Source organism: Lemur catta, chromosome 12 (genome assembly GCF_020740605.2).
Source record: "Lemur catta isolate mLemCat1 chromosome 12, mLemCat1.pri, whole genome shotgun sequence".
Taxonomy (NCBI): domain Eukaryota; kingdom Metazoa; phylum Chordata; class Mammalia; order Primates; family Lemuridae; genus Lemur; species Lemur catta.
In genome coordinates, this window is record NC_059139.1 from 11,088,257 (window position 1) to 11,103,278 (window position 15,022).

The 15,022-nt window shown below is 44.9% G+C and overlaps 1 protein-coding gene across 1 annotated transcript in view; it reads right to left on the reverse strand.

Annotated features, from left to right (window-relative positions):
• The window catches only part of MYO10 (myosin X), a 205,276-nt gene that overhangs the window by 21,324 nt on the left and 168,930 nt on the right, over positions 1-15,022 (reverse strand). The window contains exons 21-27 of the mRNA XM_045566523.1: positions 14,903-15,017; positions 9,189-9,295; positions 8,155-8,388; positions 7,463-7,508; positions 5,858-6,742; positions 4,871-4,994; positions 1,282-1,525 (exon numbers count right to left, since the gene is read on the reverse strand). Of these exons, the coding sequence (XP_045422479.1) occupies positions 1,282-1,525; positions 4,871-4,994; positions 5,858-6,742; positions 7,463-7,508; positions 8,155-8,388; positions 9,189-9,295; positions 14,903-15,017 (1,755 nt within the window). The remainder of the gene's footprint in view (positions 1-1,281; positions 1,526-4,870; positions 4,995-5,857; positions 6,743-7,462; positions 7,509-8,154; positions 8,389-9,188; positions 9,296-14,902; positions 15,018-15,022) is intronic.

Consider the following 15,022-nt stretch of genomic DNA (forward strand, 5'->3'; position numbering starts at 1 on the left):
CATGTGACAGCAATGGCAGAGTAAGAGCTCTGTTTCTATAACACAGTGTAATTTTGACAGAGTACCTGAAGAACAGAGCTTTATCAAGCAGCACACAAAGAGAGTTGCGAAAGAAATAAACACCAATTTACTTGGCGAGATTCAATACCAATGCCGCCACCTGCTGCCTCTCTGTGTTGGTGGCGCCTTCTATAGGATGAATAAAGAGAACATTACGGAATGTGGGCTGGGAGAAGGTGGCAGGAGGCAACAGAGCTGAGCCTGGCTGTGAACACGTGTTATTGCAGGATTCAGACCTGAATTCCCACAAACCCACTCCTGTGCCTAATGAACCCCAAAGGCGCAGCCTGGAAATGTCCAACACTCTGCTGTCTGCGCAGACATGATTTGCACTTACAATCAAATACATAAAAGACTTTCCTTTCCTCATTTGATTTTCCACTTTCCAATGAATAATTTTCTGAAGTTGCTGATGCTGGCTGATTAGAAACATTTTTCACTCTCAAGTCTCATGACTTCAAGTGTCTCAAAACTTATTTTACCAGCTTTCTAAATATTTGTGGTCACTCAGTTTTGAGTGGAGTATGCCTACAGGTTATCCTCAAGCAAGTTTTCAGGCTTCGTATCCCAGGCTGGTTACCCAAGAAAACCAGCTGCCTCTAACAATTTTCTGAAAACATCGCTTAATTTTCAATAAAAATAATAGGCTCTCAATAGTCCAAAGCTTTGGGATGGCAGAAAAAGGGGTTGTGTTGGATTCAAAGACCAGCCCTGTTCCTCTGATGGCTGGGAATACGAGTGGCTACTATATTTAACATTGGTAGAAGATAAATGATTCTTTCAAAAAACACCTCCAGACTGTCAGTCTGCTTCCAATTTAGCTAATTTATCTGTTGGCAACAGCTGGATTGAGGAATTGAAAGTGATACGTTAACCCATAAAAAGACTCTCAACCAGTTGTTCCATATTCACACCATTCTTCCTGCAAACAGACAATCCCATTTCCAATGGGCTACTTCTGTGTCCAGCTGGCCATCTTCCAAATGAAAGCCACACATGTGAGTGTAATCACAAAAAGCAAGTCACTCACAGATTAAGTTTTGCTTCGCAGTTCCCTAATAATTCAATCCACTGAGCTGAATTATCAGGACTCACTGAATACCTACTCCAGACTACTGTTGTAAGGAACTTGCACAGTGCAACTCTGTGACCACTGGCATAAATGATCAAGCCACCCAGAGCACCACCCACAGGGGCCACACCCAGGCACCAGCGACATACTTGGCCGTCCGCACTTCTACGGTGCCCTTGAGCTTCTCCTCACTGTCGTTCTCAAAGTACATCAGCTTGGACTGGCGGAGGACAAACCAGCGCTTCTTCCAATTTCTCCTCGACAGCGTGGAGGAGCCTCCGCCTTTTTTGTGAAGCCATCCTTGCTTGAGGGCCTCTTGCTTGGAGCGGAACCACAGGAAGGTTTCGTCCTTGAGGACGCACCAGCGGCGCTTCCAGGAGTTCATCAGGCCACCTGTTTTCCCCAAAATTGGGTAGAGAGAGGTTTAAGAAAAGTCAATCAAGTCAGATGACAACAACATCCAGAGCAGGTTGTAAAGCCGATCTTTAAGTTTCCCCAGCTAAAACATACACAGAGACTCCCCAGTGAAGGATGCATCCCGAGCTCATGTTCAGGGTGCACTGGACAGATAATCAAACCAGGCTGGCTGATCACACAAGAATGTTGTCCCTTCCTCTTACCCAAGGCAGCTCCTACTCACTTAGCTGAGACATTTTTGTAAGGAGCTAACAGGAAGGCAAGTAAAGAACTGACACTCTAACCCAGGAATGAGTCAGTCATTTCCATATGCATAAATCATGCTTACCTCCAAATGCCCAGAGAGGGGAAATTATTTTAAAATGCTGTCAGAGTCTATGTTTCCTTCCTTATTTGATCAATGTGGGAACAAGAATTATCAGCGATTCCAGAGTTTACCAATAAAGCCTAACTTACATAGGAAAAGAAAACACGGCTTTTTGGATAAACACATCTTTTTTAAAAAAAAACATCATCTGAAAATAGTTTATAGATATAATGTTTAAGATTGAGATTATGAAAAAAAGCTACAGTCTAAACTGCATTGTGATTGAACTTAAAAAAATAGAAAATATAGCTGCAATTTATCTAGTGGAAAATTTCTTTTGGTTGAGAGAAATTAGACAAGAAAATACAGGTGTTATAGGATAAAAAATATTTTTATACTTTTTCAGCAAGGTAATTTTATCTTAGTATTCTAGATTCCCCAAGGGTGTTCAAGAGTGACATCTTACCACCATCACTCAAAAATCCATTCCTATTATAAAAGTGTCCATACGTTATTTTTTTGATTAACTACTAATAAAAATAAGGGACACTTAAACATGGATATCTGAAGTATTAACAAAATATTTTCCTTTTATAGATTGGAAAATAAATATGAAACAGACCTTTCCAGATAATTTCTTCAATGATTATAGATCTAGGCCTTATTTTGGAACACATGAAGTCACGATGCCACTGGTTTGCAATCAGTGTGCAAAAGACAGATAGTGCATTTGCTTTGCTGAACTATATAGATGGCTCTCCCTTGTATCAAGCTTAACGCAAAATTTGATGCAGATTCGTTGCTCTACTCGCTCAGTCATTTAGAATGCTACAGCCACACAGCACACATGCTCACTCAATGCCACCTAGTGCCCCACTGACTAGTACAGTGACGTAGTCACTGTTCACGCATACACATCCCAGTCCACTCATCTTGGCTGTCAGCTTATACCCATGTCTCGCAAACCGTTCTTGTTCTATTAACAATGGCTGGATACTTTCCGCACAGACCTCCTATAAGCTGGTGATTGTATTTTCTTTTTCATTGGTTTCTCTGACAAGTTTTGGCCCTAATTTATTAAAAGTCTCATTACAGATTAAATGATACTGCATTTATACAATAATTTCTTTCATTAAGAGATGCCAAGAACCTCACCTGCTTACCTTCTTGAACTCTGATTTAATACTTTGAATATCTTTACTTTTTTCCTAATCTTGTTTTAATTACATAACTGTGCAATAAATCAATATCACACATTAAAACAGTGACATCTGAGGTAGTTTTATTTTATTTTTAGAGATAAGGCTGGTTTTATACTCCTGGCCTCAAGCGATTCTCCCACCCCAGCCTCCTATGAAGCTGGGACTGAAAGCATGAGCCACCACGCCTGGCTATTATAGGAAATTTTAAAGTAAATTTCAGGGACTAAAACTTGATTGGAGAAGGAGAAATCTATTAATAATAAAAATAGCTCAGGTGACTTCTAGCTGAGAAATGTTTGATGCTGTGATTAGATACTTATTGGACCATTAGGTTCTGATTTGTGATGACATTTTTTCCCTTGTCAGGTAGTACGATGGTGGCTACATCACTTGGCTAGACTCCCTCAATTTTTTTCATTCCAACATTCCTATAAAAATCTGCACCAACCCGTGATTTTGGACAACAAAAATGTCTCCCCTGCACCAGACCTGCTGGGGATTTCACGAGCACCCTGGGGAGCTTAGCTGAGAAGGGCAGAACTTCGAAAGGCAAATGACGGATGTAAGCCACTAGAGCCATGTTTTAGAAAAGGAGCAGATATAACAAAAATGGAACCAAACAAACAACCTACAAGTGAATAAGAACAGAAAAAAATATTAAGGACAACAAAATAAAGACATGAACAAAGATAAACAAGACAACAGAAAAGAGAAGCAAAGAAACAGAAGAAACGGAAAGGGAACACAGAATAAAGGAGTTTTTCATGGAGGGGAGGATTAGAAGAAAAGGACAAGTGAATGAAGACAGATGGCAGTAGAAAGGAAAGTGAAGAAAAAAGTTGGAGAAAAATTTTGAAAACTTTGAAGATGGGAGAAAGCAAGAAAAGGAGACCTGGGGACAAAGGTTCTTGTACCCCTGCCCCACACCCCAGTTTGTGACTCTTCCCCCATCCAGTCTAGGGCCATGCAAGAAGCAAGGTGGTCCCGCTTTTGACCGTCCATGTAAAACTCCTGCCGAACACTGGTGATGATCGTGGTTTCTTATGAGCCCTGTCACTGAGTTCAGAGTCAGAGTCAACAGCATGAATAAGGAATGAGCCGAGGTCCTAATTAAATAATCTTCCAAAAGGAGTATGCCTCAAAGTCTCCAAATGTTAAGGTTCCACACAGAGCCTTCAAAATTTAATAGCAATTAAAATATATAACGAAAATTCTCATCACGCAGTAGGTACAGTGAGCAGTTTAAGCAAGCTGTGGCCCTCAGTCGGGTCTTTACTTTCTCCCCGCGTATGGCATGTTCTCCTAGGTTCTCTAACATCCGCTGCAGGAGAGGAAAACGCAGTTGTCTTTAGAATGGGTCTCTACCGATTACAGCAGCAGCAGCACACACACTGGTTTGTATGTGTGTGTGAGAGAGACTTAGAGTGAAGAAAAGGAGGGAGGGAAAGGGAAAGAAGAGAAGAGAAAGAGAGGAAGCAAGAAATGAAAAGAAATAGGGATGAGATAGGGAGAGGCAGGGAGGAGAGACAGATTGAAACGGAGATAGTGGTTGCAAATGCTTTGTCCTCCCACTGTGCACAAATCCAGGGGCATCACAGCTACGTGCATCCTAGTAGGATCACGTCACCCACGTCACATTCATGTAAGACCAGTGTGGCACAGCGTCCTCCATTCCCCTAAGTGGCCCAACACGGAGCTGAGTGTTTGGTAGAGAAACTTTCCCAGCCCCCATCGCTCAGCTCAGGGAAAACAACATCTCAGTTTTCCATTGCTCTCCCCGCAACCCGGGCTCCGGGGCGGCTGCACTCATACCTTTCATGTACAGAAAGCTGTGGAAGTACGGCAGCGTGACACAGCTGTACACGGAGTCGCGCCGGTAGGAAAGTTCATCGTCCGTATCAAACCTCGAATCAAAGTCCTCTTCACTATCTTCAAACTGGACAAGGAGAGAGCAAGAACCAACCGTGAGCAAAAAGGACAGAAAGCAAATAACGAAATACCCAGCATATATCACCATTGAGAAAGCAAAGGCAACTGAAAAGAAGCAATACTCCCGATCCGTAATGACATTACAGAGCGTGGCAATCAAAGGAATCCAGAATTACAAAATACCAACCTTTAAGGTCAAATGGTCAGTTGAACTAAGATATAAAACACAAGATGCACTTTAATCCAAAGGCTACCTATCCTAAAATACACACTGCTCTTTAAGGCTGTAATTTTAATCAAACCATTTAAGAGTTAATCTCTTTTGAATTACTACGCTAAAAATATTTCCAAGTCTTTGAAAGTCAAGAGAGCATTCAATGCATGACCAAAGAGAAAAAATAAAAGGAAATGAACGATAAATACATCCAGAAACTGGAAAGGGGGTATTTATGCCCCAAAGATCCCTCCCGCACAACTAGTATAAGAAATAATATTTTGCGGTGGGGATGGTGAAGTTCCTGTAAGGAAATTTCTCCAAGATGCCCTTGGCCAGGCTGGTTCCAGTTTGGTGTGTGCCTCGTTTCCCAACCTGCCACACGGAGAAGCTAAAGGCTCTAGGTAAGGAGCTGACACGGTCAGGCCATGGGCACAATTCGGTTCTGGGCTTTGTGCTCACTGCAAGGGACACATCAAAGTTCCACTTACAAATGCGATGGCTTTTGGAAGGAGAAAGGCGGTTAAGATTATCTCTAAGACCATGACTTTGAACTGTTTGTCCATCCTAGGGGGGAATGTCTTAATTCCCTGGGGATGCAACAGGAGTAGGGATGACTGACCCCACGTCCCAGGCGGACACTCGAGGGTACTCACTGAGGACTGCGCGCCCTCGGAGCTGAACCGATAGGCGCCCGAACTGTTGTAGGTGCCCACGGAGCAGCGGTAGTCCGGGGACCACTGGCTGCCGTAGGAGTTGGAGAAGGTCACGCTGCTGCCGGAGGTGATGGCGCCGTCCTCGTAATCGTCCTGGTCGTAGTCGTAGTCGCCGTCGGGGGAGGGCACGTCGCCGGCGCCCTGCGGCAGGCAGTAGGCGGACTCGCCGCTGGAGGAGTTGTGCAGGCTCGCGGAGTCGTGCTCCGCGGCCGCCGGGAGCACCGCGCCGTCCGCGCTGGGGCTGGCGGCCACCACCGTGTCGTTCATGTACGGGTCCTCCTCGGACGAGTCGTCGCTGGTCCGGATGCCGCTTGTGCGCTGGTCCGAGTGGCCGTGCTCGCTGGGGTTGGGGGAGTCCTTGAAGGCGTCGTCGTCGGCCTCGAAGCCCTCGTCCACCTCCTCCTCCGGGTAGGGCTGGCTGAAGTTGAAGCTGGGCTTGTCCCCGCACGCGCTCCCAGCCAGCTCGCTCAGCTCGCCCGGCAGCTCGCTGCCCACGGACAGGGAGCGCTCGATGTTGCGGACGCACTCGTCGATCTCGGCGAAGTTGAGGGACTCGAGGAACTCCTGGGCCGCGCGGCACGCGTCCTCCTCCAGCCTGCGGAGCTCCTGGTCCCGCAGCTGCTGCAGCTTCTGCAGGGAGGCCTCGGTCAGCGACAGCTCCTGCCGCTCCTTCATGCGCTGCAGGTCCTCGATCTCCTTCTCCAGGCGGAGGATCTCTTCCACCTGCTTGTTTTCCTTCTGCTTCTCCAGTTCGCGGGTCAGTTCAGCTTCCTTCCGACTCTTCTGCAAGGCTTCGAGCTCTTGCTGCTTTCTGGCTTCTTCCTCCTGGGTAGAAAGGGAAGGTAGATTTTAGAATGCTTCACGACAAAAAGTGCCAGCGTCGTCCGCCAGGCCACCTTTGCAACCAGGATGAGGTGTGGCTGTTATGAGCTGAACTGTGTCCCCCACACTCACAGGATGATGTCCTCACCCCAGGACCTCAGAATGTGGCTGTATTTGAAGACAGGGCCTTTAAAGAGGTGATTAAATGAAGCCATTAGGGTGGGCCCTAACCCAAGCAAACTGGTGGTGTCCTCATCAAAAGAGATTAGGACACAGACACGAGGGACACATATGCACAGAGGAGAGACCATGTAAGGGCCCAGTGAGAAGCTGGTCCCCTGCAAACCAAGGAGAGGGGCCTGAGAGGAAGCCAAACCTGAGGACACCCTGATCTTAGATTTCCGGCCTCCAGACTATGAGAAACTCAGTTTCCATCATTTAATCCACCCAGTCTGTGGTGTTTTGTTATGGCAGGCCTAGCAAGCTAACACATTGGTTATACTGGTTTAGAGAAATTATGCTACTGTGATTCACACTAAAATCTTAGACATTCACAAGGCTTTACCCAATTGTAATGGATCAGAAATTGCATCACGAATATTTCCTCTCAAGTTGTGCTTCCTCTATTTTTCTACTTTATTTGTTTTGAATCCTAGAGTCCAAGCATTTGAAGTGGGAAGGAAGCAGATAACTTAGAGGCCAAGTTGTCACAGCATTCATTACCTGCTGGGCACGGAGCTCCGCTTCTCTTTGCAATCTCTCCCTTTCTCTAAAAATAGTAAAGAAAAAAGAAGTGAAAATCAATAACAATAATCCTAGAACCACTTTTCAGAGAGCTCTAACTTCTTTCTTAATTATTACTTTTTTGAGAGACATGGTCTCACCCAGGCTGGAGTGCAATGGTGCAATCATAGCTTATTGTAGCCTCAAACTCCTGGACTCACGCAATCCTCCCACCTCAGCCTCCCTAGTAGGACTACAGGTGCATGCCACCATGCCCTGCTAAATTTTAAATTTTTTTTGTAGAGACAGGGTCTTGCTATGTTGCCCAGGCTGGTCTCCAACTCCCAGCCTCAAGTGATCCTCCTGCCTCAGCCTACCAAAGTGCTGGAATTACAGGCGTGAGCCACCGCACCTGGCCAAATCTAACTTTTTAAAACAGCTCTGCTAAAGACAGAAACCATGAAGGTCAGAGCCTCTTCCTGGGCTTATTTTAATCTACGCATGAATAAAAATATACAGAGAACTGGGTCTTCTCTGCTGCCAAGGAATTTTATATTCTAGCTGCCAAGAGTTACTGTTTCAAATAATAGGTTCTGCAGCATCCACTGGGAATTCTTGCTGCATAGACAGACATTGAACATAAAACTCAAAATATATCCTTTTGTTTCTTCCAAGCAAGAAAGATACTGTACCTTTCTTCTTCCTCCTGTTTCTTCTTTTCTTCTTCCTCCCGTCTCCTTTTTTCTTCCTGCTCCCGTTTCTCTGCCAGCAGTTGTCTGTAAACCCTGCGTGCAATCTGACCTCTGAGTTGCTTCTGGAAAACTATGGCTGCTTTTTTCAGGTGCAAAAATCTCCTCCTCAGAAGGAATGCTCTATAATTCTTCTGTATGATCACTACACAATAGAGGACCTTTCTGTATTGCTTTCTGAAGAGGAAAAGAAAACGAGAATAGCCGCTGAGGTAATGAGGCTTTGAGCTACTCAAATGAGCTCACAGTAAGGCGACAAGACAAAGGAAGAAGACCTAGTTTTGGAATTATACCCTCATTATGGAGACTGGAGAGAACAAGGAGGCCCCTCCGGTCAAAACAAAACAGAAGAAAAACAAAAGAATAATAACAAACAAAAACTAAAGTAAGAACCCTATCACTATCTTGGCTAAATAAACACACAACCTCTAATGTGGACTTTGAATAGTCTTGGCAGGAAGTTGGGTAAACAGGACAAAAGGGATTTGAAATATTCTTCTGTTCATATGAAAAAAAAAATCACAGCAGGGTAGCTTCGTACTTCAGAAAGTTTAAGAGTGGGGTTTCATGTGGCATGATGTTCTGCACAAGGGACAGAACGAAAATGCTAAACGAAAAGGAGAGGAAGCTGCCTCATTCTGCAAATAGGCGGAGAATGGGCCTCTAATAGACAAAACGTGAACAGTGGGCTGTAGCAGCTTCAGTACGTGACGCAGAGGAACTAGGTAAACGATTTAAATATCTCAGTAGAGTTCCCAAACGTAGCCATTGTTCTAACTGAGGCGTCGAAAAATGCTGAGCCCCCTTTCCTACTTTCTGCCTGGGTCAGGCTAACCAGGTTTCTGGCACGGCTACTTAGGAGGCCTGACCTGGGACTCCTCTCAAAGCAAACGACTCAGGCTACTCTGCTGGGGACATACATGGAGGAAGGACCCCTCCTGGTGCCTAATGCCTTGTCCCCTCGGTATAGTCCTTACCGTGCCAAGTAGCCTAAGACGTGGGCTCGAATCACCATGGCCGCGCGGGTAACTTCCTCTTCCCGCTGTTTCTCCAGTTTCTGCTCCAAGGATTCTCGAAGGAAGACCTGCCCAGGGGGGAGTCACATGTCAGAAGCAAAGAAAGTGGCTGGTAGAAGGAAGGCATTTCTGAGTCAGATGTTTCTTTTTGGGGGCAAGGCTTTTCTCTCTCCTTAAGTCTGCTCCAAACTCACACAACTACGCTTTCTAGAATAGTGCTTTTTAAACGTCCCATCTGTTATATTCTAATGTAGCTGCAAAATCCAATAAAGCTATATGACAAGATAGGAAAAACAAAAAGGATATATAAATACAATCCCCATTTTTTGGATATTTTATTAGATTCAACAGGCATGACTGCCAAATTGCTATCAAAGTTTCTAAACATTTATCTCATTGTGGGCTGGGACAAATATTAATTGTTCATGGACTAGTACTGGTCCTACACTAAGTCTAAGTAATAAGAGATTCAGAGATACAGAAGGAGGAAGGAAGGGAAGAAGGGAGGGATTCCAGGAAATTTCTAAAACACTATTTTGCTGTCACATGGAAACCTTCTCTTCATGTCTGCTAAGTGATCACCATCTGAGAATATTGGATTCAACAACTTAAATGCACCTAAAATACTGACGTTAAGAATATAATTCTGAAAACCGAGTTTGAAATGAGAACTGAACTATTTCAGCTCCATCTTGGTCCAGCTGTCATAAGCACACCAGAATTGGGACTAAATCAACTGCAGCTGTTTGCTTGCCTGTTTCTGGGAACGGGCACCTCAGTCTTACACCTGTCAAATAAAGTAAGTATGTCTGCTAATTGGCACTTTGTATCAGAATTCCTAGATTTTGAAAAGATATGAAAATATTAGGACCCTCCCTTAATCAAGGTAGTTTTTAATTTTGTCATTTCAGATTTAATACATGCATAAGAAGTTTTGAATTATTCCCTAAAAAAACTAATGCCCAATATTTTTATGCTTTTTTGTTAACAGTCATCATAGAGGCATTTTGGTGCCTCTACAATTTTTTACTTTATGATCCCATGAGTCATTCTTGCCTGTGGCATTATGTTCCATTTTTCTCAATGGCACATTTTTCCAGACTCTCTGCTCTGTCTCTTTCATGACATTTGGGCAAAAAAGCAAATAGAGTCCTACCACCTTGTGACTCACAGAAGCCACACCTATCCCTGCTTTGGGTAAAACTCTACTACAAATAATTCTCCTGGGAAAGCTTTTCATACAATCCTCTCCCTATAATTGCAATTAATATGCTCTGTTGATACAAGTATGAAGCCTGCTGGGTGTGATAATGATTAAATATGGACAGAAATAGGAATTCTCTGTATTTAACAAAACTGGGTATCAAAAGCAGTTTTCAAAGACTGGACTTTAAAGAAATATTTAAGCCTCTCTTTGAGATTATTTTTTGGTATAACATATTTTACTCTAATGCTTTTGCTCTTGTGAGTGAGTGTTTAAAAGGAAAAGTAATAAAGTCAACCCTCGGGGAAGAGTTGTGGTGGTGACGCAAGGCGACAAGAGTGTCGATTCTCATGAGCGACAGACACATGTATGAGGTGAACAAATGGAAACCTTTATGAGGGAACAAAGGTGTTCTCTACCGGCACAAGTCAAAAGAATGTCTTGGTTAGAATCAGAATCAGAGAAATACTTGCTTTAGTGTAAACTTTAATTTACAAGAAAGCTCTTCTGCTCCGCCTGTTACATTGTACTCCACACCTTTACCTACTGTCTCCTTCACTAACCTGAGGGGCAAATAAATGGAGAAAATGCTGTTAGAGACCTGATCCGGTTCATTAAGAACATTCATCCTGAATTTGTGCGACAGCACCGGGACAGTGTTGCAGTGAGTCCTTGTGTCATGTCACCGTGTGCCCAGGACCCGGCCAAGACTGAGTCAGTGTGACCCAGCGGCTGGAACGAGGCACTGCTGAGCAACTTGGGAAAGGGCAGGGCCCACTCAGGTGCTGCTTGGCTGAACTTGACTCAATATCCAACATGAACAATTTTATGTGGCTCTTCTTCACCTTCATCTTAGACAGAGTAAGATCCTATGGATTATTCTAGCACTCTGTCTTTATAAAAATATTAATACCTCCCACAGGCTTCACTGCCGTAGAATGCAGGAAGGAAGGTCTGGCAATGCAGTCCAGAGGGTCAGAAAAGTGAAAGTCTCGAGTCTTGAGGAGTCCTTGAGGCCGAGGGAAAAGTCAAAACCAGGGAAGGAGAGGGGAGCGGCTGCCCACCTCGGCCACCCTAAATGCGACGTCTCAGTGGGGAAGGACATCACAATCTCGGGGACAGGCTGTTCCACGGAGCCGGGCACAGGCAGCCTCCCTGCTCTAGAAACGCTTCTCTCGTCCTCCAGGTAAGAATTCTTGCCTTGCAAGGACTACATGGGTCTGTATCAGCCAGCCAATTAGGACCTGGGGCCATGTTTGATTTGCTGCCTTCAATACTGTCCACATTTCCCTCGGAAATGCCTTTGCCACAAGACCCGGAAGTTCATGAGTGGTTAAAGGCTTTAAATGTAAAGACCTTCTGATGGCAACACACACTGAAACAAATGTTAGCAAATAATTAAATGGAATGTTGGTCAAGGTCAAAGCCATCTAGAGGACACAGTTCAAATGCTTTAATGTTTGCATTTACTTCCTAATGTTTCTGGGACTGATAAGCTTCTGTCCAACTTCTGCTTTCAACTTTTCACCAGTTAAAACTTAACTCCTCTTTAAAGATTTCCTCTTCTTGAATGCTTCTCTGATCCTTTCAAATCCACAGGGATTTCTCTTCTGGAGAAGCTGTCTCCTTACTCCTTAACGAGACGGTGCTGTTTGATTTAGCTCATCTGTTGCCTGTAGCTGTCTGACCTTCCAACAACACAGTAAACCGAGGACAACACCCATATCTCTGCGTCCCCTGCTAGAAGTGAAGCTGGATTGGTACTTGGAGCTCAGAGAAGAGACTGTTAATGTCTGGGGTGTGTCATAACAATCTTTGATGTTATTGCACTGTACAAGGCAGTGAGACAGGAGGGGGGGTTATGAGCTTATAGAGAATGATTTTTTTTTTTTTTTTTTTTTTTTTTTGAGACAGAGTCTCACTCTGTTGCCTGGGCTAGAGTGCCATGGCATCAGCCTAGCTCACAGCAACCTCAAACTCCTGGGCTCAAGCAATCCTACTGCCTCAGCCTCCCGAGTAGCTGGGACTACAGGCATGTGCCACCACACCCGGCTAATTTTTTCTCTCTACATATTTTTTAGTTGTCCAAATCATTTCTTTTTATTTTAGTAGAGACGGGGTCTCGCTCTTGCTCAGGCTGGTCTCGAACTCCTGACCTCGAGCAATCCTCCCGCCTCAGCCTCCCAGAGTGCTAGGATTACAGGCGTGAGCCACCTCGCCCGGCCACAATTTGTATTTGATTAAAAAAAAAAATCAGAGCAGACTATATTACACCAACAAGAGCCCTACTTGAGCCATTTTCTTTAGAAAGTTTTCCTTGAGTGAATAAATATACAACATCCTTGTTACCCCTTACGGTTTTTCAGCACTTAACAGATATTGACTGCGCTCCTACTGTGTGCGCTGTGTAGAAAAAACAATTAACTGTACGTTCTCCACCGGGTGACTATGAGAAGTCGACAGCAAGATAGCATGGCAGCCTGTTAGGTGTTACAACAGGGCTAAGAAGACGATGGCCTGGGATGACAGAGGAGGGGGTTTAACCCAATTTGGGGGTGTACTGAAGAATGTCAAAAAAGGATTCCTGCCAGGTACAGTGGCTCATGCCTGTAATCCTAGCACTCTGGGAGGCTGAGGTGGGAGGATCACTTTACCTCAGGACTTCCAGACCAGCCTAAGCAAGAGTGAGATCCCATCTCTACTAAAAATAGAAAAATTAGCCAGGCATAGTGGTGTGCACCTGTAGTCCCAGCTAATCAGGAGACTGAGGCAGGAGGATTGCTTGAGCCCAGCAGTTTAAGGCTGCAGTGAGCTATGATGATGGCACTGCATTCTACCCAGGACAACAGAGAGTCTGTCTCAAAAGAAAAAAAAAGAAAAAGGATTCCTGCCAAAGTCTACATCTAAGCCAAGACCTGAATGAAGAGTTGGCTGAGGCAGAAGTGAGATCCCAAGACAGTAAGATCCCAGGAGACAGACCTATCAGCCCCAGTGCCTTCTGCCCTTGTTCAATTCTCCTCAGTGTGGGTGGAACCTGTGACTTGCTTCTAGCCAAGAGAATATGGCAAAGGCGATGGGATGTCACTTCTGTGGTTGCACTACATTAAATGAGACCCCGTCTGTCTTGGACTGGAGCAGGAGATTCTCCTGCTGGCCTTGAAGAAGTGAGCTGCTGTGTTGTGAGGTGGCTACACAGCAAGGAACTTAGGCAGCCTCTAGGAGCTGCCAGCGGGCCCTGGACAACAACCAGAAAGAAAATGGGCCCTCAGCCCTACAAACACAAGGAACTGAATTCTGCCAATAACCAAGTGAGCCTGAAAGAGCACCTTAAGCTCCAGAAAGAATGAAGCCCCAAGACACAGAGATTGCAGGCTTATGAGACCCTGGTCAGAGAACCCGGCTCAGCCATGCTCCAGCTCTGACCCTTAGATACTGTGAGATTATAAATGTGTGTTGTTAGAGGCACAAAGTTTGCAGTAACATATTACAGGGCAATAGAGAGCGAATGCAATACCTCTGCATGCCCTCTCTACCCTGTGAAATGTTTATATCTCAAATCCCTCGGCAGTTAAACATTCCTCTAGAGCATCATGCCTTTCCCTTGCTGAGTGGCCGTGGGGTGATGCCTAAGTACATGTCATCCATCTCATGTTGGTCAAACTGCAAGACACAGGTCTCTCTCTCTTCCTCCTGCCCTCCTGCCCTTCCTATCTCCTTCTCTCTGCCCCCGCCCGCTTTTAAACAAAAAAAACTCCTTGGTTAAAAACAACATATTGTAAATGAAAACTTTAAAATACTTCTCAGACTTTGTATTACTACATGTTGGGGCACAGGGATCCTCAGCTCTTGGTTTTCAGGACACAGGTATAGTCAAAGACCAGTCCCCAGCTGCCTGCATTTCTGTGTCCAGAGTCACATTTCTCCTTCCCATGTGATAAGTTCTTAAAGGTGGGTGGGGAACAAGAGTGAAAAGTCAAATGAAATTTTTGGCAGTTCCCTGATGTAGGGAGAAGAGGTCAGACAACTAATTTTATGGCTAATTTTTGGTGTTCCAGCCAGACTGCCCACTACTCAGCTCCCATCTGGAATATGGGGTTAAGGGCTGCTGTCACAGCAGCATGTTCCAAAGTGGATTTTACTTTTCACTTTCTGGACCAAGTTTCTGCAACCTCTAAGATTTCAGACTGTCTGCTGCTCTCTCACTCAATAGTTGCTGTGGTTGCAGGGACAACAGCCAGCATTTGAATTACAGAAAGTTAGAAGGGTCTGGGTTTTCACTTCACAGACGTAGGGGGCTGCCTAGTACCTGCACGACTCTGAGTCACTCATCTGTTAACATCTGTTGATGGCCTGGCTACACACACACCCGCAATTAGGATGAGAAGTTTCAGTGTGTTCCCTAATGAAACAGAGTCCCTGACAAGTCAAGGACTTCAAATAAAACGGTAACAGGGAGACAAAAGATTCGAACCTTGGTCTTCCCCAGCTGCCACTCGCTGTTGGAGGCATCATAGAGCTGCAGCAGGGTCGTGCACTTCCCCCGGACATCCTCGGGCAGAGCCAGGTTCCGCATCAGCACTTTATACCTGTG